General features: G+C 51.7%; 1 protein-coding gene across 3 annotated transcripts in view; it reads left to right on the top strand.

The window, feature by feature from the left end:
- Positions 1 to 17,816: 17,816 nt before the first annotated feature.
- Positions 17,817 to 24,576, top strand: part of SRP9 (signal recognition particle 9) — a 13,438-nt gene continuing 6,678 nt past the window's right edge. For all 3 annotated transcript variants that reach the window (XM_029934914.1, XM_029934916.1, XM_029934915.1), the window contains exons 1-2: positions 17,817 to 17,995; positions 23,106 to 23,174. In XM_029934914.1, coding sequence (XP_029790774.1) covers positions 17,924 to 17,995; positions 23,106 to 23,174 — 141 coding nt within the window. In that variant the 5' untranslated portion in view covers positions 17,817 to 17,923. The remainder of the gene's footprint in view (positions 17,996 to 23,105; positions 23,175 to 24,576) is intronic.

The following is a 24,576-nucleotide window of genomic DNA, read 5'->3' as shown; positions in this document are numbered from 1 at the left end:
TCTTGTTTTCACTAGCTTCTGGCAGTGAGTCAGGCCACCGCACCCCACTCTCCGCAAGTCTGATGTGAGGCCGGCCTGCTTCAGAGCCCAGGGGAAAGGAGGGTGGGGGAAGGGTAGATTTAGTGTTTATAGGAACAAGGTACCACGTGGGTGAGCAAGTCTAGTCCCCCTGCCTCTGCTTCCTGGGTCTGCCAAATAACTGAGCTCAGGACTCACGGAAAGTGACCCCCAGAGAGGGAAGGACGTGCCTTTAGAGTGTCGCCTGTGTCGGAGGTAGTGTAGACCCTGATGCAGGAATGAACGAAGCCTCCACAGAGAAGGCGTCCGATCTGAGCCAGAAGGTAAAGCATCTCAGGACCGCAAAATGCAGGGAAGCTGAGAGGCAGGGAGACATGCACCAGGACCCAGTGACAGGGCGGCCCTTTAGTGACAGCTGACCACAGGCAGCAAAGCCAGAGGAAGAGGTAGGCAGTGGACTTCAAGGTCATACACAAATGTCTCACGGGCTTGGACCTTCTCGGACTGGCTGTGGCCACCATCGGGTTTCTGAGCTTGGGGATCATTGATGTGAAACAACATATCAGGACGGGGAGAAAGGCATTTAAGGGGGAAAAAAATAAGGAAAATACATCCCAACATTTATTGGAGGGTCTACTGCCAGAATGAGGACAGGACAAGAAGGAGCGGTTTGGAGACAGGGTTGGTGGCAGAGGTCACTGACTTGGATGACTGACATGAGATCAGAGAAGAATCCGTCTTCAGATGGTTGGACGCAGTCATGACGTTGGGGAGGGAACGGATGGGATGCCAGGGTGGGAACCCCGAGTACAGATGTTCTGACATCATGGGAAAAGATGAGAAGCAGAAGGGAGGGTTCAGGACCTCCCTGAAGAAACTGGTTTTTAAATTACAAAGTATTTGAAACATGCAGAGTAGTACAGACCACAATAGGCAGGCACACCTCAGACACAGGGGAGTGGGGTGCTCCCAGACCCGGAGGAAGAGTGCTCTTAGACTGGAGGGATGCTCCCAGACCAAGGAGATGCCCCCAGACCCGGGGGTGCTCCAGACCAGGAGGGGGGGTGTTCCCAAACTGGGATGGGGGTGCTCCCAGACCAACAGACCACGCTACAAAGCCAGTCCAGAGAAATTATTGGTTTCCTCTTCCTCCTGCATATAAAGGTTATGTTTGCAGGATACCATAGTCTGGTAAGTGTGCAATGGCATATGTCTAAGAAACAGTGTACAGGAAAATTAAAAGCAATGTGCCTGCCTTGATCAAAAAATACTTCATTGCAAGAGTGCCTAGGTGCTCAGTCCGTTAAGCATCTGACTTTTTTTTTAATTTTTTTTTTGAGAGACAGAGAGAGACAGTGTGAGCAGGGGAGGGTCAGAGAGAGAGGGAGATACAGAATCTGAAGCAGGCTCCAGGCTCTGAGCTAGCTGTCAGCACAGAGCCTGATGTGAGCTCGAACCCACAAACCATAAGATCATGACCTGAGCCAAAACCGGTTGCTTAACCGACCGAGCCACCCAGGCGCCCCAGCATCTGACTTTTGATTTCAGCTCAGGTCATGATTCCAGAGTCATGGGATCGAGCCTCGCATTGGGCTCTATGCTGACAGCAAGGAGCCTGTTGGGATTCTCTCCTTCTCTCCCTGTGTCTCTGCCCCTCCCCAGCTCATGCATGTGCTCTTTCCCTCAAAATAAAGAAATAAATAAACCTTTAAAAATAGTTTATTGCTAAAACACACTAACTGTCATTTATCTGAGCTTTCAGGGACTCGGGATCTCTTTGCTGCCGGGGAGTCTGGCCTCCCTGCTGGCGGCTGCTGACTGGTCAGGGCCTCGGAGCTGAAGGTGGGGGCCGTGGCAGGTTCTGAAAATAAGACAGTCAAGTTTGCCTCACCGCTGGGCTCTTCCTTTCCTGAATGACTTCTCTGGAACATGCGATGCAGCCCGATCGCATCGTTCCCGTGGTGGAACTTTCAGGACGGGACTCAGTCCGCAGACCCCGCCGCTGCCGTCCCTGCTCGGCCGGCCGACGTCCCGCTCTGACCCCTCCGAGGTCATGTCAGCGTCTCCACCGCATCTTCACCAGGGGGACGTCCCCCTCCAGAAACCGTGTGCTCGCCGGTCAGGTCTGATGCTGGGATCGCAGCCTTGCAGGCCCGTCTTCGGGCCCCACGTGTGGGCCCCGTTCCTTGCCGTTTCCGCCTCATCTGTGGGGCTCCCTCCCCTGACGTCCTGAACCTACAATTTGTAAAAATTGCAATTTCTGCAAAGCATAATAAAACGAGCTATGCCTGACAATAAACACCCGGCACCTAACGCTCCGATATTCAAGTGCTGCTCTTTCCATGCATCTGCTTCAGATTCTTTTTAAAAACATTTTTCCCCAAAGAAAGAGCAAACATTGCAGATAAAACTGAGGTCACTCCCATCCCTTTCTCTCCTGGCCTGGAGATACTCTCTCTTCTCCTATTGCTCTGGGGTCCTTCCAATTATTTTTGTTCTTTCATGACAGAGAGAGAGGGACTCAAAAATATTGTGCAAGGATTTTAAATGGTTTATATACACAGTATAATAACATGCATATCTTTTTGCAATTTTCTTTTATTTCATTCAGTATCTGTGTTATGTTTTGGAAATTCATCCACGATCATATACATGTATTTATTTTTACTTCAATATAGCATGTCCTTAAATGCACATGTACTTAATTATTTCTCCATAAACAACACAGTATCGGGCATCAAATGCATGATCCAAATATATATTGTGCATTTGCCCAAGACTTTTTTTTAAAATTTATTTATTTTTAGTGATCTCTGCATCCAACGTGGGGCTCAAACCTACAACCCTGAGATCAAGAATTGCGTGCTCTTCTGACTGAGCCAGCCAGGCACCCTGGCCCAGGGCTTTTTGAGGGGTATACATTCAGAAGCAGATGCTTGGGCTGTAGGACATATGTGTTTCCCACAGATATTCCCAAAGTGCTTTCTAAGCGTATGTTTTAAACTCTGCATTTCCCCCTATTACTTGATATTGCCAGACTTTGAAATGTTTGCCAACCTTATGGGCATAAATTGGTGTCTTGTTTTCTAATTTGCACTTTCCTGATCACTTATGAGGGTGGACATTGGCTATTCAAGTTTCTCCTGGATGTGAAATTGCTTTTTTTTTTAAAAATGTTTATTTAATGTTGAGAGAGAGAGAGCCAGGGAGGAGCAGAGAGAGTGGGAGACACAGAATCTGAAGCAGGCTTCAGGCTCTGAGCTGTCAGCACAGAGCACAACACGGGACTTGAACCCACAAACCGTGAGATCTTGACCTGAGCCAAAGTCGGACACTTGACCAACTGAGTCACCCAGGTATCCCTGAAATTGCTTTTTCAATCTATGTCTTTTCTCCTATGGGGTTGGTAGTTTTGGGGTTTTGTTTTGCTTTGCTTTTTAAAAGTTTATTTATTTAGAGAGAGAGAAAGAGAGAGAATCCCAAGCAGGCTCTGTGCTGTCAGCACAAAGCCCGACCTGGGGCTCAAACTCACAAACCGTGAGATCATGACCTGAGCAGAGATCAAGAGTCAGACAATTTAACTGACTGAGCCACTCTAGCGTCCCTTTTTTGGGTTTTTTTTAAACTGATTTGTGGGAATTCTTTATATATTTTGGATAGAAATCCCTGTCAGCGCGTGTGGTTGTAAATATTGTCTCCCCATTGGTGGGCTTGTCTTTAACACTAGTCAGTGTCTTTGACTTTCCTTTTCATTATGACAATGTTCAATCAACCACAAAAGTTGAGAAAAGAGTAAAAGTGAAACCATATTACCCATTACTCAGACACAATTGTTAAAAGATTTTGTCTCATGTGCCTTATCTCTTTTTTCTTTCTTATATTTCTGCTAATGTATTTTCTTTTACTCTTTTTTAAGGATTTTATTTTTGGGGCACATGGATGACTTAGTCAGTTGAGCATCTGACTCTTGATTTCAGCTCAGGTTATGATCTCGCAGTTCATGAGTTCGAGCCCTAAGTGGGGCTCTGTGCCCGATGGCGCAGAGTGCTTGGGATTCTCTCCCCACCCCCCACCCCCCACCCCCGATTGCATGAACTCTCTCCCTCAAAATAAATAAATAAACAGTTAAAAAATATTTTATTTGGGGGCGCCTGAGTGGCTCAGTCGGTTAAGCATCCAACTTTGGCTCAGGTCAAGATCTCACAGTCCATGGGTTCAAGCCCCACGTCCGGCTCTGTGCTGACAGCTCACAGCCTGGAGCCTGCTTCAGATTCTATGTCTCCTTCTCTCTCTGTCCCTCCCCCACTCGCACTCTGTCTCTCTCTCTCAAAAATAAATAAAACATTAAAAAAATTTTAAAGACTTTAAGTTATCTCTACACCCAATGAGGGGCTTGAACTCACAACCCCGAGATCAATCAATAGTCACACCCTCCACCCGCTTGGCTACTAACACACTTTAAAGCAAATCCCAGACTGCACGTCACGTCCTTCTGACACATGTCAGCAACCGTCAGTACAAGGGACACTCCGTAGTCATGCCACCACGACATGTATCAAAATGAACACTAACTCCACCATGTCACCTCGGACGTAGTGACTTTGGACAATGGCAGTTATTCACTGGGCTTTGATTTTTCTGGTGCCAAACACAGATGTCCCACTGCCTGGCCTGGGGTTACCATGGCTGTCCTTTTAGATGGGGACAACCCCAGGGGATTCCATCTCTGACCCATCAGGTGGCCCCTCTTCCAGGAAGCAGCAGCCTTTCTACACCTGGAGGGGATTGGTCACGGCAGCCCCTGTGCCTCTGCTGCTTGCCACACAGCCCAGAACCACTCCCAGCACCATCTCTCTGAATGGTCCGTGAGAGAAGAGCCGTCAGCCAGGGTGGGGGGCTGCTGCCTGCTGCTGGCGTTGGCCCACGCCTGCCGGGGAGGCTGGTGTGAGCTCACACACAAAACTCTTCCTACCCCTCAGGGAAGACGGCAGCCAGAGAAGCCAATGAGAGTCTGCACGCTTGTGGGGAGGGTTGGGCTCGCTTCCCCCTCGGAGTTTCCAGAATGAAGGATGTAGATGTTTCCTGGGGGCGAGGGGGGCTTGGGAACAAATCCTAGAATAGGGCTTCTCAGATCTGTGGGCGCCGGGATCCCCTGTACTCAGAAAGCCTGTGGACTCCTCCTCATCCTGCTTAACACGCAAAAGAGCCCAAATCACTGGGGTTACTGGGAAGACTGGAGCAGCTTTGGATAAGACACCAGTGAGGTAATGTCTGCTTTGGGTTAAATATCCCATAGATTACTCACTCTTGCTAGAAGCAAGGTAAAGACACTGCCGTGCTCCGAGCACAAATGCTGCAGAAAAGAGCCCCCCTCCCCCACTGGCCCTGGACTGGGGTGCCTCGGTGCTGTCCCCAAGACCGCAGGTGCACTGTCCAGTCGACCCCGTGATCTTTGCAAACTTGTTTTCCCCAGGACCCCAAGCCACCAACTAGAGGCAAGATTCTCCCTTCCGGCAAGATCTCCTTTCCGGCTGCCGGGGAATAAACTCGTAGCCAGAATCAGGCCCTAAAGGCTGTGTTTAGCAGCTTTACCTTCCGGGCCCCCAATTCTGTGCCTGGAGCATTCCTTCCATTTAAAGAGCACATTACAGGGGTGCCTGGTGTTCCATTGTTTGAGAGCCCAACTCCTGATTTGGGCTCAAGTCATGAGGTTACGGTCAGTAGTGGAATCTAGTCCCGTGTTGGGCTCTGGGCTGAGGGATTCTCTCTCTCTCTCTCTGCCCCTCCCCAGCTCATGCTTGCACACACACTTTCTCTAAAATAAAAAAAAATTTTTAAATATTTATTCTCTTTTTAAGAGACAGAGTGGGAGTGGAGAAAGGGCAGAGAGAGGGGGAGGGAAACACAGAAACTGAAGCAGGCTCCAGGCTCTGAGTTGTCAGCACAGAGCCCAAAGCGGGGCTCGAACCTACAAACTGTGAGATCATGACCTGAGCCAAAGTCGGATGCTAAACCGACTGAGCCACCCAGGTGCCTCCCAAAAACAATTTTAAATGAACAAATAGAAAGCATTTCACAGTTTACAAAGGATTTCCACATATATTGCTTCAATTCACAAGAACTTTGCAAGATGAGCAGAGAAGAGTGAGTCTCAGCTTGGTTCAATGACCAGGCAAGGTTCCAGGTAGAGAGTGGGACATCAAGGTCACAGTTGTTCCCTGCAGCCACTGAGGGGGCTGGACAAAGGTCCCCGAGGTACTCTCCTTCCTGACCTTATGGTGGAGGGTTTCGGAGGCCTGGGAGAGGCAGAAGAGAGAGGGGGGCATCACTTTCTGGTCCTGGGGGTCTTCACGCTGCTGCACCCCCTTGCCATCTTGCCAGGGGTCCCTCCTGTCCACAGCTGCCCAGGGCTGGTCTGCAAGGAGACAGGGAAGCGTCAGTGAAATGGACTGACTTCCCCAAGGGCTCCCACTTCATCTCACCCACTCTCTGACTCTACGTGGTGGGGTCTTTAAAATGTCATTTCACAACAACCATCTGGCAGACGCCAGGGCCACAGTGGTGATCCCGCTAGCATTGGCCGGCCTCGAAAACAGGCCCTGCCAAGGACTTACTCCTCCCCCACACTGCGGCCAGGGCCACTGGCCTGGAATCTCAGTGGTGAGCTCAATTCAGGGCCAAGAAGGGTCTCTGGGACGCGAGAGAGCAGCAAGCTGATGCTGTCCAGCACCCCAGCTTGCGTGAGTCCTCCCCTGTCACCCGCACCCACCCACAGGCTCCTGTGTGGGGGGCCTCTTTTGGGGGAGCCCAGACACACCGATAGCTCTGGGGGCGTTTGCTCAGCCCTCCTGAGCATCTCGGTCCTCCATCTCCTCCCCCGAGAGGCTCAACACAGCTCTCTGTGCTCCATGGTGCTCCCGGATCCTCCTTTAAGGAAATCACCAGTCCTCCACAGGGGCAAAAGGCTTTAGTCATCTGGACCTAAACAGCTCGATGTGGCAAATCATGTGGCAGCGGGGCAGACCTGAGGTCACACCAGAGCGTCTGCCTCTCGCTATCCCCCCTCTGCAGGCCCTGCCAAGGGTGTGGGGCAGAGCAGGAAGTCACAGTCAGCCGAGTGTTTTGCTTTATCGTTGGCACTGTGATTTTTTTCTCATGTTTATCTACTTTTGAGAGAGAGGGGTGGGTAGAGAGAGAGGGGGACAGAGGATCCAAAACGGGCTCTGCGCTGACAGCAGCGAGCCCAACTCAGGGCTCGAATTCACAAACCATGAGATCATGACCTGAGACAAAGTCAGACACTTAACTGACTGAGCCACCCAGGTGCCCCGGCAACGTGGTTTTTTAAAAATAGAAACACATTTAAAGGGGCACCTGGGTGCCTCAGCCGATTGGGCATTCTACTCTCAGTTTAGGCTTAGGTCATTATCTCATAGTTTGTGAGTTTGAGCCCCATGTCGGGGTCTCAGCTGCTCGTGCGGAGCCTGCTTGGGATTCTCTGTCTCCCTCTCTTTCTGCACCACCCCCCAAAGAAATAAACATTAAAAAAGAAAGAAACACCTTTTAAATATGTTCTTTCTCTCAATCCTCAGAACACAACCGTGTCTGGTCCTCCATAGATTGGAATGTTGGCCTCTCTTCCTTTCTCCCAACAAGGTTGGAAGGGAAACTATGATCCCCACTCCACAAGGGAAGGGACAGAGGCCACGACTGTTCGAGATTAAATACGCACAGTAGGGAGTGCTGGGCCCCAACACAGCTCTCCTGGCTGCACCTGTCCAGATCCTGGGGACCCCAGACTCCTCTGATCAGCCTTCCTAAACCTCTCAGCTGTGCCCCATTCCCTCTGCTCCGTGCACAGTGCAAGGCACTTCGGATTGCTAGCTAAGCTAATCCTCGCAAGGTGCAAAGGGAGCTCCTTCTACTCAGGAGGAGGCTGACGCCCGTGGTGGTGGCTGAGTGATGTCCCCAAATGGCTCAGGGCTCCACCCGCCTCAGACGCACTCTGCGCTCTGGGAGTCCCTCAAGGCACCAACCATCTGTATCCTTATTCCCCAGCCGGAAGCTCCGACTCTGGCACAACATATGTGCTCAACAACTACCTTCTGGATAAGCACTCAGGTAGCTTTGGAGAGAGGGAGGGAGGGGGGCACAGGAAGTCCGTCCCCTCTGAACCGGACCCTCAGGCTTTACCTGGGCATGAACTCCTTCCTCTGCTTTACCTGAGACCCTCAAACACTCCATCCTCTGACGGACTCTGAGCCACCCCCTCCTCCAAAGGCGGTACCAGCTCTGCCTACCTAACACATGCCTCCGGAGGACCCCAGCCTGCCATCTGACTCCAGGCCCCAGTCCCCCACTTCTGTGTCTGCATTTAGAAGCGATGGTCCCCGCCCCCCAAAAGCTGGGACTCTGACCGTAGCTTCCAAGCTCATGTGCCGAGGGTGGAATTGAACGGGGAGCCCTTCCCAGAGTGTCCAGGGGAATCAGCTGCTATGGCTGGGACAAATCCAGAACGTGTGCCCACAAAGGGTGGTAGGTGGTAGGCTGAGACCTAATGTGCGCCATCTGGTCTGGAGAAATGGCCAGCGGGAGGGACAGGGGCCTGGAAACCACCCAGAGAGCAAACTCATGGAAGGCAGGGGAGGGGGGGATGATGACTCAGCATTGCTCAGGAACAAAAGCTTCACACAAGTCCTTTGCAACAGGCCCAGCAGTGGCTGTCCTTGGTGACTCCATCTAAAGATGGTTCTTGGGGGGGCGCCGGGAGGTTCAGCCAGTTAAGTGTCCCACATCAGCTCAGGTGATGATCTCACAGCTCGTGAGCCCCGTGTTGCATTCTGTGCTGACAGCTCAGAGCCTGGAGCCTGCTTCCAATTCTGGGTCTCCGTCTCTCTGCCCCTCCCCACCTCCTGCACTCACGGTCTCTCTCTTTCTCAAAAATAAACGAATGAACATTAAAAAAATTTTTAGGGGCGGTTGGGTAGCTCAGTTGGTTGAGCGTCTGGTTTTGGCTCAGGTCATGATCTCACGGTTCATGGGTTCGAGCCCCACGTTGGGCTCTGTGCTGACAGCTAGCTCAGAGCCTGGACCCTGCTTCGGATTCTGTGTCTCCCTCTCTCTCCGCCCCTCCCCTCTTCACACTGTCTCTCTCTGTCTCTCAAAAATAAAAAATAAAAATAAATACAAATATTAAAAAATTATAAAATTTTTAAAGAGGACTCTGAGATTCAAAGTTCTAAGTCATCTGGTCCCAGGCTTGGCACAGACATGGATGAGCGTGACCCTGGAGGTGGGAAACCGACGTGGGGGCTGCGTGGGATGCAGAGAATCATGCCACAGACACACAGATGTGCCAGGCAAGACGGGACAGGACAGCTGGACAGGCCAGCCAACCATCTTCCCCCAGGACGGGATGGCTCCACCTTGAATCTGAAGAACAACTTTCTTCTGTGTCTTCCTCAGCCACGGTCACTGTTGCTCATAAGAAAGGCAAAAGCAAACCAATTACCAGGTCTAATTATCTCCCTTCAGCCTCCTCCTGACAGTGGCTGCCAAGGCTCTTGCCAAAACTCCACTTCACCAACACCCTGCTCCAAAAAGCCCCAAGTCAGCAACAGAAGGCTCTGCCTGCCACCACCAGCTGGGAGGCCTCCGGACACCAAGGGAAGCCACAGGAGTTCAAGGCCAGTTTCCAAGCAGCTCTGGGACCCACTGCATTTAGATGGAGATGGGGGGCCGGCCTCCTGGAACCGAAGCAGTCGGTGGCCGCACCCTTACCCCAGGAGGTCAGGAAGCTTTCAAGCTCTGTTGGCACTTTCAGGGAAAGCTTGGCAGTCAGGGCTGGCCTAGAGCTAAGACTGGGCCTCTGGGCCGAGAATGGCAGGGAGATGGGCTAGGGCTCTCGTGGGGAGGCTGGGAAGCTGTCTGGGCGCCGTACCGTGGCCTGGTCAATACAGGTGCCCAAGCAGGTGCCCCACCTCTGCCCACGGGTGAGTCCGAGACCCTCGGGTCTTCTTCTGCCCCAAGCAGGGCTCGCTGCTGAAGGGTGCCCACACTGAGGCACGCCCTGAGGGTACCCTGGCAACTTAGCGCCCCCCCTTGCGGCCCAGGGGACCAGGCCCAGGGCGCATTGCTGGGCAGTGATGAATCCTGAGAAGAAGCAGGAGTGACCTAGAGCTGCTGCTTGGAGAACAGGGGCGTATGGCACAGCTGGGTGCAGATGGTCCTAGGCCACCTGTCAGTTCCATGTGGACGACACCCCAGCCCTGTGCAGAGAGGCCCAAGGGGTGCTGGTGACCCATGCCCAGTAGAAAGGAGGTCTAGAAGCCACAATAGACCTGTTTCCCTTCTCTCACCCCACACGTGTGACAGTTCAGATCCCGCACCCATGCCTGGCATGTCTCTGGGGATACAAAAATCTCGCTAGCGGTGATTAAAGAAGAATGTTTTCCTAAAATCATTGGTGGGAGCGGTGGGAGCGGTGGGGGGCTAATTCTCCCTGGGTCATCAGCAAGCACTGACTGAGCAGGACCGTCTCAAGTGTCTGGTTACAAAGGTCAGCACCTGCCCCCTCCCTGCCCAGCCCCTGCATCCTGAAGACAGACCACAAAGAGCAGTAATGCTTACCAGGAGTGGCCAGACACACCCAGCTTGCAGCTGGCCACACACCGGGGGACACAGAACACCCCACCTTTGTACCGAAGACAAAGGCTTCACACACATTCCTTTCCTCTTTGGCAGTGGCTGGAAGGCTGGATGAGGTGGGCAGAGTCAAGAGCAAGGGGCCGACACTGGGTGTGTGCCCAGCGTCTGAGGAAGACAGAGGGGCCGGCGGGAGAGTGGGATGTGGGACCTGGCATCACTGCCTCTCTTGGGGCTCAGCTTACCCACCATCTGTCACCCGCTGCTCTGGCCCTGGCGGGTTTCCCTATTCCCTTCCCTACTTCCATGAAGGCTGTGGTATCAGGGCCCCACTTCTCACAGCCCTACATGCAGCTCCTCTAAACCAGAGAAAGCCTAGGGGCACCCGGTGGCTCAGTTGGTTAAGCATCCAACTTCAGTTCAAGTCATGATCTCATGAGTTCGAGCCCTGTGCTGACAGCTGCCCACCGTGTCTCCAGGGGTCTGTACTCCCTTCAGTGCTCCCTTTCTCCAGCTCACCAAACCCCAGGCACCCAACCTCTTGCTGGGGAAGGTCCACACCGGCTCCCTGAACACTTGTCTCTGTTCACATCCCCTGATTCCAAAATCCTGGCCATTCTGTCTAGCATAATCCGACCTTCATCCTCATAAACCCAGTTCCCTTGTGCAGCTTTTCCTGATTCCCACTCCCCATGACCCTGCACCTTGTCAGTGCAGCAGAATTTCAAGACTTGACCGTAAACGCTGCTCATTACCGCTAGCCCTGTGCCCAGACGCTGCCTTTCTCCTGCCGCCCTCCCCAGAACCCCAGCCAGCACCAGGCAGCCACTCAGGGTGTGTTGACTGACTGCTGGACTGATTGACTGAGGGCGCAGGCAGCTGGAATCAGTCAGGAGCCTGCAGTCACCACTCCCCTGGCCACCCAGAGAGTTTCCAAGGCAGAGCCCGCCGCCCAAGAGGAGATGTCATCCAATTTATTAATTAATGCGAACGAAGTTCATCCAAATGCTCTAGGGTATGTTAGAAAAAAAATCCAGAACATTGAAAAAAAAGGATAAAAATAACATTTACCAGCCTAGAATAACTCCCAGTCTTTTCTTCCCTGCCCCTCCCCGACCAGCTGGTCGTCCCCTTTCCACACCTTCCCACGAGCTTCTTGGGTGATTAACAGAAATCCTGACAGTGACAGCTAATTGGGTTAATGGAGGGACTGCGTAAGTCTCTCCCCGCTGCCCAGCCCACTGCCCCAGGCTGCTTTCCAACTACCTGGTTCTCATCTGCTCCAGGCTCACTAATTTGTGACAACCACCTCCATTGTCGCCCACATCTGGGACCTTGGGGGTTCAAGTGAATCTCTCTAAGGCAGAGAACAGAGGATGCTGCCATTTCGGTTTGTCTTGGGACAATGGGGCCATTCTCTGGGGCCTCGTAGGCAGTGGGCCAGGGACCTGAGCAGGGGCGGGGAGTGGCGGTGTGCTGAGGCCCAGGGTGGGGAGCACACAGGGCTGAACTTGGGACCTTGCTTTCCAGCTCCTTGGGCTTGCATTTAACTGCAGTATATTTCTGATGCAGCTGAGAAGCCAGGAGCCTGGTGATCTCGGTGTCCCCAACTTCTGGGGCCTCAGGTCTCCAGAACAGCCAGCAGGGTTGGGCAGGTCTGACATGGCCTGACTCCCTGCCCTCAGAGGCGGGCAGGATCAAGGGTGGTCTTTCCCACTAAGGAGCCTCAACAGGGCCGGGCGGGCAGGGAAGGAATTCTCCCTCATTGTTTTCGAGATGTTTTCATTCTGCCTAAGTCTGTTTCACCTTAAACAGATCATTACCTGCCCAGCGTAGGGCAATGTCAGCATTTTTGGAGTGGGGTGTGCCTGGGACAGCCTGCCACGCACCTGGGGGCACCTCCACCAGAGGGGGGGTGGAGGGAGGTACGGGGGAGGGGCTTCTTTGGTCTCAAAGTCTCTATTTCCTGGAAGGAGCTTTGTCTCTTAGAGGAACTTTCTCTCCTTTTGTCCTTCCCAGCCCCAGGAGAAGCCTACTGGTCCCAGGCAGCTCTGGGGGTTCAACCACAGGCTCCAGAGTGCTGCGTGGGGGTCCCTGGGGCAGCTCCGGGCTCCTCCCACAGACCCAACAGGGAACACCATTCAGGACACTTTCCACAGTCCCACCTGTACTGTCTGGTCTTCACCTCTGAGCCCCTGGGAGAGAGAGACGCTCACAGCCGCCTGACTCCCAGGTGCTTCTGTGCCCCGGGGGCCTGGGTGCTCTGTATATGTTCCGTGTTGCCTTGGGCTCTGCCTATTTGTCACCTCACCTTACCCCTGTCCCCCTGTGGTCTCATTGGCGTGTCAGCTCCCTGCACACAGCTTTGTTTTCACTGTAGCCCCGAGAGGTGCTCAATGAGTAATTAATGAATTAAACTGGGCTGGAAGTTCCTGGCGATCAAACAAGAGCCCAGGGGGTGGGGGGTATCTCCAGAAAGGACAGGTTGATTGAGCAAAATGTCATCCTCACCAAAGGCACCAGCAGCTTCCCCCGCGGAGCTGGGAGAGTGGCTCCCCGGGGCCATCTTCCTCCAAGGACAGGGACAGCTCCCCAGGACTTTCTGCACACTGCTGCCCTCCTCTGGACACCGGGGCACGTCCGCTCTCCTTCCTTTCCCATTCTGGACACAGCTACTGGGCTAACCGGTTTCTCGGTCGGCTCCTCTTACCAGGTTTGTTTCATGCTGACCGTGTGGCCCCGGAAGATACTGGAGCAACAGCGGCTGCTTTGATTCCCCTCGAGTAGTTGGTTCCATGAGTCCCGCGTGACCACCCACGCATGACACACAGTCCCCGGCAGGCCAGCAGCACCGTGGACTGTCATGAGGATTATCATGGAGCTGACGGCTTCCGGAAGTGAATCGGGAGACACAGAAAGGGACAAAAAGCTTCAAGCAGGAAAATTCAAAACCAATCGGGCATTTCTCTCCATCTTAAAAACAATGAAACCTTTCTCCTCTGGGGCAAGATCAAGGGAAGGGAAAGGAGCCGCAAGCACTGCCAGAAGGGGGGTTAGACCACCTCTCCTTCCCTGGGACACCTCTCCTGTCTTTGATTTCGGGCATTTGTGAATTTGCCTTATTAATTTCTGCCCTGGCCTCATCCGCTTAGAAGGACTGTGTCCAGCCCAGCAACTTGCCCCTAAAGGTCTGGGAGATTCAGGTAGTGAATTCCTGGCAGTGAAACATGGGCTATGTGTGGCTAATGACTTGTCAAGGGCAATAGTAAAATAAGGGGAAAAGAAGGCATCACACCTGTTGCTTATAATTCACATCAGTTTGGGGCCCCTGGGTGGCTCGGTCAGTTCAGTGTCGGCCTTTTGATTTGGGCTCAAATCATGATCTCATCGTTGTGGGACTGAGCCCTGTGTCGAGCTCTGCCCCCGGTGGGGAGCCTGCTCGGAATTCTCTCTCTCTCTCTGCCTCTCCTTGTCTCTCTCTTAAAATAAATGAATAAACATTAAAAAAAAAAAAAGTAGGGTGCTTCAGTTTGCCAAGTAGTTGTTTTCATCTCCCAAAATGGAACTCAGGTTAGCCAAATCCCAAGGCCTGGCAGGGATTTGGACATGTGAACCTGAGGCCTGGGGAGGAAGGCAGGACTGAGTGGAAACCCAGGAGTGACATAGCATCGCCCAGGAAGAACCACAGAGGGGGACCCCGAAATCTGGTACCCCGGGAACCAATTCCGAAGGCGCTGGGGCAGCAGGAACCAGAGCAGGTAAAGCCAGGTGGAGAGAAGGAGGGACAGGGCCTGGGGAGTTTTAAGGACAACAAGGTAGCCGGTGGCCTCAAATGCACCCGAATAATATAGTCACGAAAGGATGAGAAGTTGTCTGCAGGAGTGAGTGGCACCTGGGAGAGCCCCTCAGGCTGCGGGGTGGCCGCGGCGGTCGCCTGTGCCGCCCACGCGCTTGGGGCTGCCAGGAGAGCAACCAAGAAGGTACCAACGGAGGACAAAGGCCAAAGGCTTTAGGTTTCTACCTGGCGCCCAGGCTCTGCCCTACCAGTCCAGCTTCTCTATAGCCGCCAGTTACGTTTTCTAAAAATCACGATGACTCCTCCCACTTCCTGTTGTGATGGACACCTGCCTGTTGCTGAGCAATTGAGGCCAAAGTCCTGCACAGCTCGGTGCAGATCATCTATTTGCAGACTTGGTTTCCTTTTTTTTTAATATATATTTTAACATTTTGTTTTATTTTTTGAGAGAGACAGACAGACAGACAGACAGAGTGCGAGCAGGGGAGGGCTGAGAGAGAGGGAGACACAGAATCCGAAGCAGGCTCCAGGCTCTGAGCTGTCAGCACAGTGGCTGACGTGGGGCTCGAACCTGCGAACTGTGAGATCATGACCTGAGCCGCAGTTGGATGCTTAACCAACTGAGCCCCCAGGTGCCCCCCATACTCTGTTTCTTTCATCACCTAGAAAGGAGAATTGCACAGACCCATAATCTCCTGTCCAAACTCCTTGCTGCCACATGCGTTTGAGAATGCACGGCTTGTTGGATCCCACAAAGGTCATAGGGTGTACATGCCGTGTGCCACCTAACACCACCGGCAGACACCCGGCTCCACCTTGTCCTCAAACACACCGAGTGGGACAAATAAAGACTCCAAACAACCTTCCAAGAGGTCAGGTCAGGTTTTCTACCAACAGAGTTACTAAGATACTTTTGTTTTTCTGAGGTTTTCAGATTTCCAGAGTCATGATAAGGGCTAGAGGGCCACCGTGACAAGGTTGTTTTATTTTAACGCCCAAATGAGATACGTGTGTGTGACAATGAAGCCAAATGCACTTTACAGAGGGCACTCCTCTGGCAGCCTTTTGGGAGCCAGTCCTCCAGAGCTGGGAAAATAACAGGGTTCAGAGAATGCATTGAGTGTAGCTGGGGGCCCTGGAATTATACACGGAAGTCCCTAACTTGTTCCTCATCCTGATTCTCTCTTTTCAGGGGCAGGGCTAGGCTGAATGACAGTCGCCCTCACCTTATAAATCCCTGCTGCACCGTCACCCACTTTGCCAAGCAGTGGTCTCCATGAGTCCGGGACAAGGTCTGCCACCCAATGATAGACATTATGATCCTCATTGTGACAGAATGCAAAGCTGGCATTGTCTCAAGACAAGACATCTGCAAGCAGTGGGGAACCTTCCCCTCCTCACCCATCTGTACCTTTGCTCCTCCCCTTCTCTCTCTCTGAGATCCTGCGTTGCTCTTTCTCTTGTATTTTTTGTCTCTCCGTCTCTTACGATCCTTTCTCTGGAAATTATAAACAGGCACAAACTCTTATCTCAAAAAGTAACTTTCAGGGGTGCCTGGGTGGCTCAGGCGGTTGAGCATCCAATTCCTGATTTGGGCTGGGGTCATGATGCCAGGCTTGTGGGATGGAGCCCCGCGTTTAAAAAAATTTAAAAACACCCGCATGGCGTGGCATGCGCAACGTTCGTCGGGACCGGGGTCAGGTGCGGAGAGCCCCTCCTCCCGGGAATCGAGGCTTGGCTGGAAAGGGGGCCTCTCCCTCCCCTTCACACAACGCACATTCGTGGGGAATCTGGTGCTAAACCATTCTTAGACGACCTGCTTCTGGGTCGGGGTTTCGTACGTAGCAGAGCAGCTCCCTCGCTTCGATCTATTGAAAGTCAGCCCTTGACACAAGGGTTTGAGAAAAAATAAATAAATAATTAAATAAAAAATTAAAAAATTAAAAAACAACAAAACACTCTTTCTTCACCAATGTCTTCAGGCCACGTGGTGAGCTCTTCCGTTTATGGTTGGGCCCTGATAGAGTACAAAGCTGCTGCCTCCACTTTTACATCTTTTCTGCCTCTCTCCATCAATTGCACTCAGACCTCAATCTGACTGCACCTCCTCTGCTCGAGGTCACCAATGGTTACAATCAATCAATTTGTTTCAGGTCTTTGTACCTGTGCCCTGTATGCCCCCTGAGATCACAGAGTCAGCCCTCCTTAGAACCTGCTCCTCCCCTCACATTGAACCCCCCACCCCCACTCCACCCCCGGTCTCCTTTTCTCTCCCTGACAATTTCTCCTCTGCCTCTTTTCTGGGCTCTGTGCCTTCTCTCTAACCCTTAACGCACGTGGCTGTTTCCCAGGTTTGCAATAGTCTCCTTTTCTCAGGCCGTGTCCCTTCTGCTGATGACTGCATTTCACATGGCTCCTGGAGCTTCTGATGGAGACACCAGCTCAGCTCGCAGCGGGCTCCACCTGGATGTTCCAAGGCTCATCACGTCTGGAACTAAATACCTAGTACTCCCCAATCTCCAAGATTGCTGTTGTTTCTTTGCAAGGGGTGACAGCTGGGGCCCTGTAAAATGCAGTGAACAGGAAAAACTCATCTATGGTGGCAGAAAGCAGATCGATGATCGTCTAGAGGCAGGAGTAGGCTTGGGGGGTTAAAAATAAAGTAGCATAAGGGAACTTTCTCGAGATGGAGAAAGGTCTCAGATCCTGATTGTGGCATCGGGCATATTGTTTTCTGACCAGTAGGTATACATACATATACGTTGGTCAAAATGCAACGGACGTGTACACTTAACACCACTGTGTCACCTCGCTGCCTGGCGCAGGACACCCTCGTTTCTTCTCTTCCCCCGCCCCTACACACCTGCACACTCCCTGCTCCCAGACCTGAAGTGGGCCTCGTTGTCCCAGGCCCCGCGGCCGTCCCGCGGGACACACGCCACATTCCCCCAGACTCAGCTCAGGAGCCCGCAACCCCCAGGCCACCTCACTTCCTCCGGGGCCACATCAATGTCCGTCCCACAAACCTTTCGGTTGCATTGCTGAGTTTATGTCTCCCTCGCCCTTGCTAGGCTGCGGGCGTGACAGCCAGACCCAGGGGTCTCGAGGCTCGGGTCTCCTGCGCTGGCCACCCAGTGGCTCCACCTCGGTCGCGCTACCCTGGGCCTGACTAGGCAGTTCCGCTCCTCCAGTCCTCAAGGGGGCGCGGTGGCACCCCGCCGAGTCTCCTGGCTCTCAACTTCTCCCGGCCAGCTCCCAGAGGGGCACGCTCGGGGCTCCGCCCCTCCCGGCAGCATTCCCCCTTCCCATTGGGCGAGGGCGGGCCGGGCCGTCCAATGGGACTAGGCGTTGGTGCCAGTAGGCGCCGCCATCTTGGGCCACTGGGTCTCTGGACTGGTCGCTGGCTGCCCGAGGTGGGTAGAAAGTGGGCTGCTGCTGCTGCTCGCGCTCCGCTGCGGGCCCACGATGCCGCAGTACCAGACCTGGGAAGAGTTCAGCCGCGCGGCCGAGAAACTCTATCTCGCTGACCCTATGAAGGTAAGTCGCCCGCGCGGCCCCCGGAAGCCCCCGGACTTCTTCAGCCCCCCTGGCAGGTGCTGAAGGTGAGCGGAGACTGACCGCGCCGAGTCTCTTCGTTCCTTCTTCTACCCTGGGGAACGACCAGACGGGGTCCTCCCGCGGCTCTACGCAGCCTGCGGCCTGCCCTCCCCGCCCCCAGGCCCCGAACTTCCCTGCTGCCTTCGCTGGGTTTACGTGTCTCTCAGGGCAGGGCTCCTCCCCCTGCAGCCATGGCCTGGGTGCGCTCTTCCGACCTCCTGCAGATAAAACAGGGACGTTTGTCCTCATCGAGACACTTGAAAGATGCCTCCCAATTGGGAGGCATCCGCACCCCCTTAGAACCGTGGTTCTTAACCTTTCGGAGGTCGGTGCCCTCTCAAGTGTATGAAAGTGTTTGTACCCTTCCCTCGGTACATCGGCGTTTGCAAACAGGTTCAGGGTGCTCGTTCACGGCCATCACAAAAGCTGTAAGTAGATTCCAGAAATTAGTTCATCGTTGAAGGGCACAGAAGTCCCATTGGCGGGAATTTAAGCATTCGGGTCTCGATTTTTCTTCCGCTCGAGATTTTATTTATTCTGTTTTTATACCCAAAGTGTGTTTTAAATAAGGGGGTGCCTGGGTGGCCTAGTGGGTTGAGCATCTCACTCTTGATCTCGGCTCAGGTCATATCTCACAGTTCGTGGGTTCAAGCTTCGCCCCCCCCCCCCCGCCCCCCTACTGTCGGGCTCTGTGCTGACAGCTCCGAGCCTGCTTTGGATTCTGTGTCTCTCTCCGGCTCGTGCTGTGTCTCTCTCAAATATAAAATAACCCATAAAAAAGAAATAAGTAGCTCCTTGCTAATTAAAAAGCTTGCTGGGTTTCAAGACCTAGAAAAGTAATAAGCTGTAAGACAATAAAAGGTCCATTATTTACAGTAAAAGGTTATGCTGATCACAGGTGGTGAAATGGGTTAGATGTTTTGGAGTTGAGTATTTTATGACTCGACTTCTGACGTCGTTGTGAGTTTCAAGGGGGCTTCCCCAGCAATGCGCTGTGGGAACAGTGCAGCACAGGACTCTGTCCAGGAGTGCCCGAATGCTACACAGCATATTTGAAAGTTGGGAAAAGAACATACAGGTTCCCATCAAGAGTTATGTTGTAAGCATGTGGTTGGGAAAATGAAAACTTGGTAGTTTCAGAGGATGGCTGTGAACACAGCCGGTCCAGAAGAGGCCAGAAGGGGAACCTTTCCTCTCCCAACCCCATGGAAAATTCCAGTGCCGTATAAACTTCTTTCTGCCAACTCACTATAGCCTTCTGCTGGTGTTTGAACGGTGTTTTATAGGGGTGAGGGGAGGAGAGCGGAGAGGGAGCCGGACCAAGTTTCCTTGGGTGCCCTCCAGATAGCAGCCGTTCAGGTCCCTCTGTGTAATTTAGGTGAGTGGTTAAGACCCTCCATCAGCTAGTTTGCCCAGCATCCAAGAGATGACACCAAAGTTTGGACCCACTTCTCTAAACCCCGAGCCTGCACTGCTTCTGCCAGTCCATGAAGACGAAGAGATGTTTTCTGGGGACTCTGGAACCTGTCATACAGAGCCCCCTGTCCTCTCCCACCCATGGAGCCCATTGGCATGCAGGCCACCTTTACCGTTCTGTCGCCGGAGATGCTGTTCTGCTGGACCACGTGCAGCCTCTCACCGGGCCCTGTGCCTCTCCAGTCCCACCTTCGATCAGGCCACACTGTCTAAGACAAAAATTGCTTCTCTCAGTTTCCTGCACAGATGGTGGGTTTTCGCTGATTACCAGGAGGTCCAGGCTCCCGGTCCCCTGTGTGATCCTCTCCAGTCTTTCCATCGTGTCCGCCCGCCTCCACTCTGGACTTCTGACATTCCAGTACCATCTTCGTTCACGCAGCCGCTTCAGCTTCTCGCCTGCCTTCCTCCCTAGACGAACTGTGCACATTTCCAAGCTGCCTCTAGGATGCCTTCGTACCCCACCCCCCACGCCCCAGCCTCAGTTGCTTGTTTTCTAGCATTTCACCCAAGCATGCCTTCCTGGGGTTCACTCGTGCCATCCTCTCTGGGGGTTTTGGTTGGTTGAACTCAGAGTTCCTGAGAGAGCAAGAACCTCATCGCTTTTTCTCTCTTTGTGGCCTCTGACCTGCTTGTCTCAGGTGCCCCCTAAGTTACAACAGAAATCCTCTCTCAGTACCTCTCCTTTCTCCTCGTGAAGCCAGCGAGTATTCTTTTAACAGAGTTAAAACTTTATGGAGTTGTTGTGCTTCGTACATTTTAAAGTTTGTTTTGTTTCTGGAGAGCTGATTATTTAAATCATGCAGAACGGAATTAAATAGCCCAATAAATAGCATCAGGCGTCTAAAGAGGATCTTTGTAATTTACATAAGTGCTTGGTGACTTCCCTTTTCTCCTTCACTGGAACAAATCTCAGTGACATAAGTCCCTTTGTGTCCCTCAATCTCGGGAGAGCAGAGAGCATGATGGGAGCAGCTGTAGTGTACAGCATTTACGAGCCCTTTTTATTTAGTTTCCAGAATTGTCTTGAGATTTCTGCTTCTGCTTTGTAACCATTTAAAAATGTTCCTATGGAGGGGTCCTGGGTGGCTCAGTTCGTTGAGTGACTTCAGCTCAGGTCATGATCTCCTACTTCGTGAGATCGAGCCCTGTGTTGGGCTTTGTGCTGACAGCGTGGACCCTGCTTGACATCCTCTCTCTCCTTCCCTCTCTGCCCCTTCCCTGCTCATGCTCTCTCTCTCTCTCAAAAATAAATAAATGAAGTTTCTAAAAATTTTTTTTTAAAAAGAATGAACAGAGTTGTAAACACTATTGGGAGAGACCACCTAACCATAGCATGCCAAGCACTACAAGGAATTGTGTAGCATGGCGCTCAATGTAGGAATTATTCTGGAAAATTTGTGGATGAAGACTTCTTTCCAAGACAGAGTTCTGGTTTTCTGTCGTAATGCATCACGTTGTGCCATCATGATAAAAACGTGATTTTGCTGAGTACTGAATCCAGACCCATCTCCCAAGAGTCTTGAGAAGGGGCAGCAGGGACCACTGCTGTGGAACTTCCTGAGACACGGACTTGGACTACGACGCCCTGTCTGCTGTTTTTCCCACTGCTTTTCCCATCATCCTTCCGTGGCTGGGTTATGGGTATTATAGGGTAAGGAAAACTTTCTCCTTTACCTAAACCCTTAGGTTTAGTATTTAAAACTGGGGCTCTGCAAATTAAGCTGACAAAAGACAGATTAGCAAGAGGAAAAGAACCTGACACACATATGCCCATGAATGTGCACGGAGTTCACAAAGTAGTGAGACTGAGGAGGCCATTAGAATTGGGGCCTCTGAACTGTCTTAACAAGGTGCTAAAGTGTGGGGAAGAGGGCAGACGAAGGAAAGGGGGTTTGGGACTTCTGGGAAGGAGGGTAGTTGTGGAATGGTGTGGTAAGGTTTGTTACCCCCTTCTTTTCCCAGTAGGGTAGAAAGGAACATCTTTACTCTTAGAAATTTATGTCAGGGACACCTGATTTCAGCTCAGGTCATGATCTCAGCGTTTATGGGTTTGAGCCCCAGATTGGGCTCCATGCTGACAGCACAGAGCCTGGTTGGGATTCTCTCCCTCCATCTCTCTGCCCCTCCCCCTTGCTCACTCTTAGATATGCAAGCGCATGCTTTTTCTCTCAAATAAACTTAAAAAGAATTTATGCCACTTTTACAAAAGTTATTTTATGTCCTACTTTTAGTCAGCAGGACATGAAGAGAGAGCTAATTGCTCCGAGCTCAGAACAGTCCTTATGCCAAAATGACATGTTTTAAAGTGGCGTGTTATGATCGCCTTCAGTCAATAGACAGTCCCTAGCTTAACATTGGTTAGACTTTTGTTGCTGCAAAAGCAATATAAATTCAGTAGAAAGCATGCTACGAATTTGAATTTTGATCTTTTCTTGGGCCAGTGATAAGCAGACAACACTCATGATACCGGGCACCGCCGGTCATGGGCCATAGCTCTCGGTCAGCCACAGGATCAAGAGGATAAACAGTCGATACACTTAGAACCGTTCTTTACCCACGCAGCTATTCCATTTTTCATTTTCAGTGTGGTATTTGACAAATTACATGAGACATTCAGCATTTATTATCAAATAGGCTTTCTGTTAGCCTAATGTAAGTGTTCAGAGCATGTTTAAGGTAGGCTAGGGTATAACATTTGGTAAGTTAGGTGTGTTAAATGCTTTTTTGGCTTAATGATATATATTTTTAAATATTTTTAAGTTATCTTTACACCCAGCATGAGGCTTGACTTCACAACCCCACGATCAAGAGTCACATGCTCTACCAAGCCAGCCAAGCGCCCCCTTTTTTGAAAGTAAATTCTATACCCAGCCTGGGGCTCGAACTCACAACCCTGAGACCAAGAGTCAGATGTTCTACCAACTAAGCCAGCCAGGCGCCCATGATAGTTTCAGTTTATGATATTTTCATCTGACCATTGGTTTATTAGGACATAACTGCATCATAAGTCACAGATCTGTGTTGTTGTTGTTGTTTTAATGTTTATTTGTTTACATGGGAGAGACAGAACATGAGCCGGGGAGGGGCAGAGAGAGAAGGAGACACAGAATCTGAAAAAGGCTCCAGGTTCCAAGCTGTCAGTACAGAGCCTGATGCGGGGCTCAAACTTGGGAACAGTGAGATCATGACCTGAGCCAAAGTCGGATGCCCAACTAACTGAGCCACACAGGCCCCCCCCCAGATCTGTATTCTTAATGCCAAAGCACCTAAAGAGTCTCCTGAACGTTCCATGAGTGTGGGTTTATTTGGGAAATTTTCAGTACATTTCTTCAAACTGGCTGCAAATAAAATATCCAGCTTATTAAAATGTCTTTAAAAAGCGAATTGTAGCAATAGGAATGAACTAAAGTACTGTTTTCCACTTCATTTCGGCAATGATGTTTATAGCAAAGATGCTTTTAGGTGTTTTGGCTATTAATTCTAAAAGAGTGCTTTTAGTGTACCTGAAAGGCTAAGTTATTTTTGAGAAATGTCTTTTGACTTCACTGTTTCTATATGTGTCTTTTTATTTCAGGCACGTGTGGTTCTCAAATATAGGCATTCTGATGGGAGTTTGTGTATTAAAGTAACAGATGATTTAGTTGTAAGTATACATTTTTATTGCATACTTCCAGATCTATTGAAATTAATCATTTTGAAATTATTTACATAGAATTAATGCAGATTATCTACTAGGATGCTTATTTTGTATTTCATTCCAGAGTTAAGAAGCTCATTCTAGAAGCTACTTTTATAGACTTTGGGGGAATAACTTCCTCCATCAGTACAGTATGTCAGGTGTAATTTAATAATTACTTTCAGACCCTAAGCAGGAGGAGCATGGAGACCCACCCTGGATGCTCCAGTGAGCGTGTGAGAAGGAGGTGATGGTGTTTGAACACAGGTTCTAGGCTTTACAGACCCCCCTCTCTCCTTCCCTGTCTGCTGTGTCTTGTCACTTGTATACATACCACTAATCCCTCGGCCCCCTGCCACCTGCTTCCCACTGGCCACTCTGTCTGTTGACCTGTTCTGATGAGGAGAGCCCAGCGGTAGCCCCTCATTTTTAGCCCTCATGGTATCATCAGCTCACATCTTAGTGGACCTCCCTGCTGCTCTGATCCAGAAAAGCACCCTCTCGTGGGAATTATTTTGGCATCTGTGGCTCCCATTTTGTTTTGTTTTCTTTTTTTTTCTGTTCCATCCCTCTTGCCTAATAAATACTGATTTCTCCAGGACTCTGTCCTTGGCCATCTTTCCATACCGCTTCCGGAGCAGTCCATTCAGCCACGGAGCCTGGGACTTCCTGGGGCAGGTCTGTCTCCAGATTTGTACATTCAGCTCATTTTTCTCCCACTTTGCCGCCCAGCTCTCTGTTGAGCATCCTCACCTCGGTGCTCCTCGGAACTAGCCCATCTAGACCAGAACTCCGGCTGCTGCCTCCCGTTTCCTGGCCTTGGTGACACTGACCCCTACCTGCTTGGAAACCCTGGGGCCATGTCCTGCTCCCTCCTTTCCCATCCTCACATGCACCGTTCTGCACTCGAAGAGCTTCTATTTTGATCTCTCACGTGCCCCACATGCTTGCCAGGGCCTACAGGAGTTACCAGCTTAGGCACCCTCTGCTCGGCCCTTGCCGCCAGCCCTCGTCTTCGCTGTCCTCCCCTCTGTTCAAGGTGTCGTCCTTCCCTGGCGGGCCTGCTGGGCCAGTCTCCTGAGAGTGTGCCTGCCACCAGTTCATCCTTCTGGTGTCCGGAGGGATTTCTCCAAATGTGCATTTGCTCGTTAGGAGCGTGCGGCTGCGGCAAGTCTTGTAGTGCCAGGCGGGGGGAAGGGCGGCAGGAAAGGAAGGAAAGTTCAGAGTTGGATTTGGGCAGGGGACAATCCCACTTCCCCCAACACACACACACACACACTCACACTCACACTCACATTCACACATCCACTGGAGCCCAGCATCCTGCTGGCCACATGCAATCTTCCCTGGATTCCCAAGACTGAGGGGC

This window comes from Suricata suricatta, chromosome 3 (assembly GCF_006229205.1).
Source record: "Suricata suricatta isolate VVHF042 chromosome 3, meerkat_22Aug2017_6uvM2_HiC, whole genome shotgun sequence".
Lineage (NCBI taxonomy): Eukaryota > Metazoa > Chordata > Mammalia > Carnivora > Herpestidae > Suricata > Suricata suricatta.
Note: the sequence above shows the minus strand (reverse complement) of the source record. Positions and strands in the feature narration are given on the sequence as shown.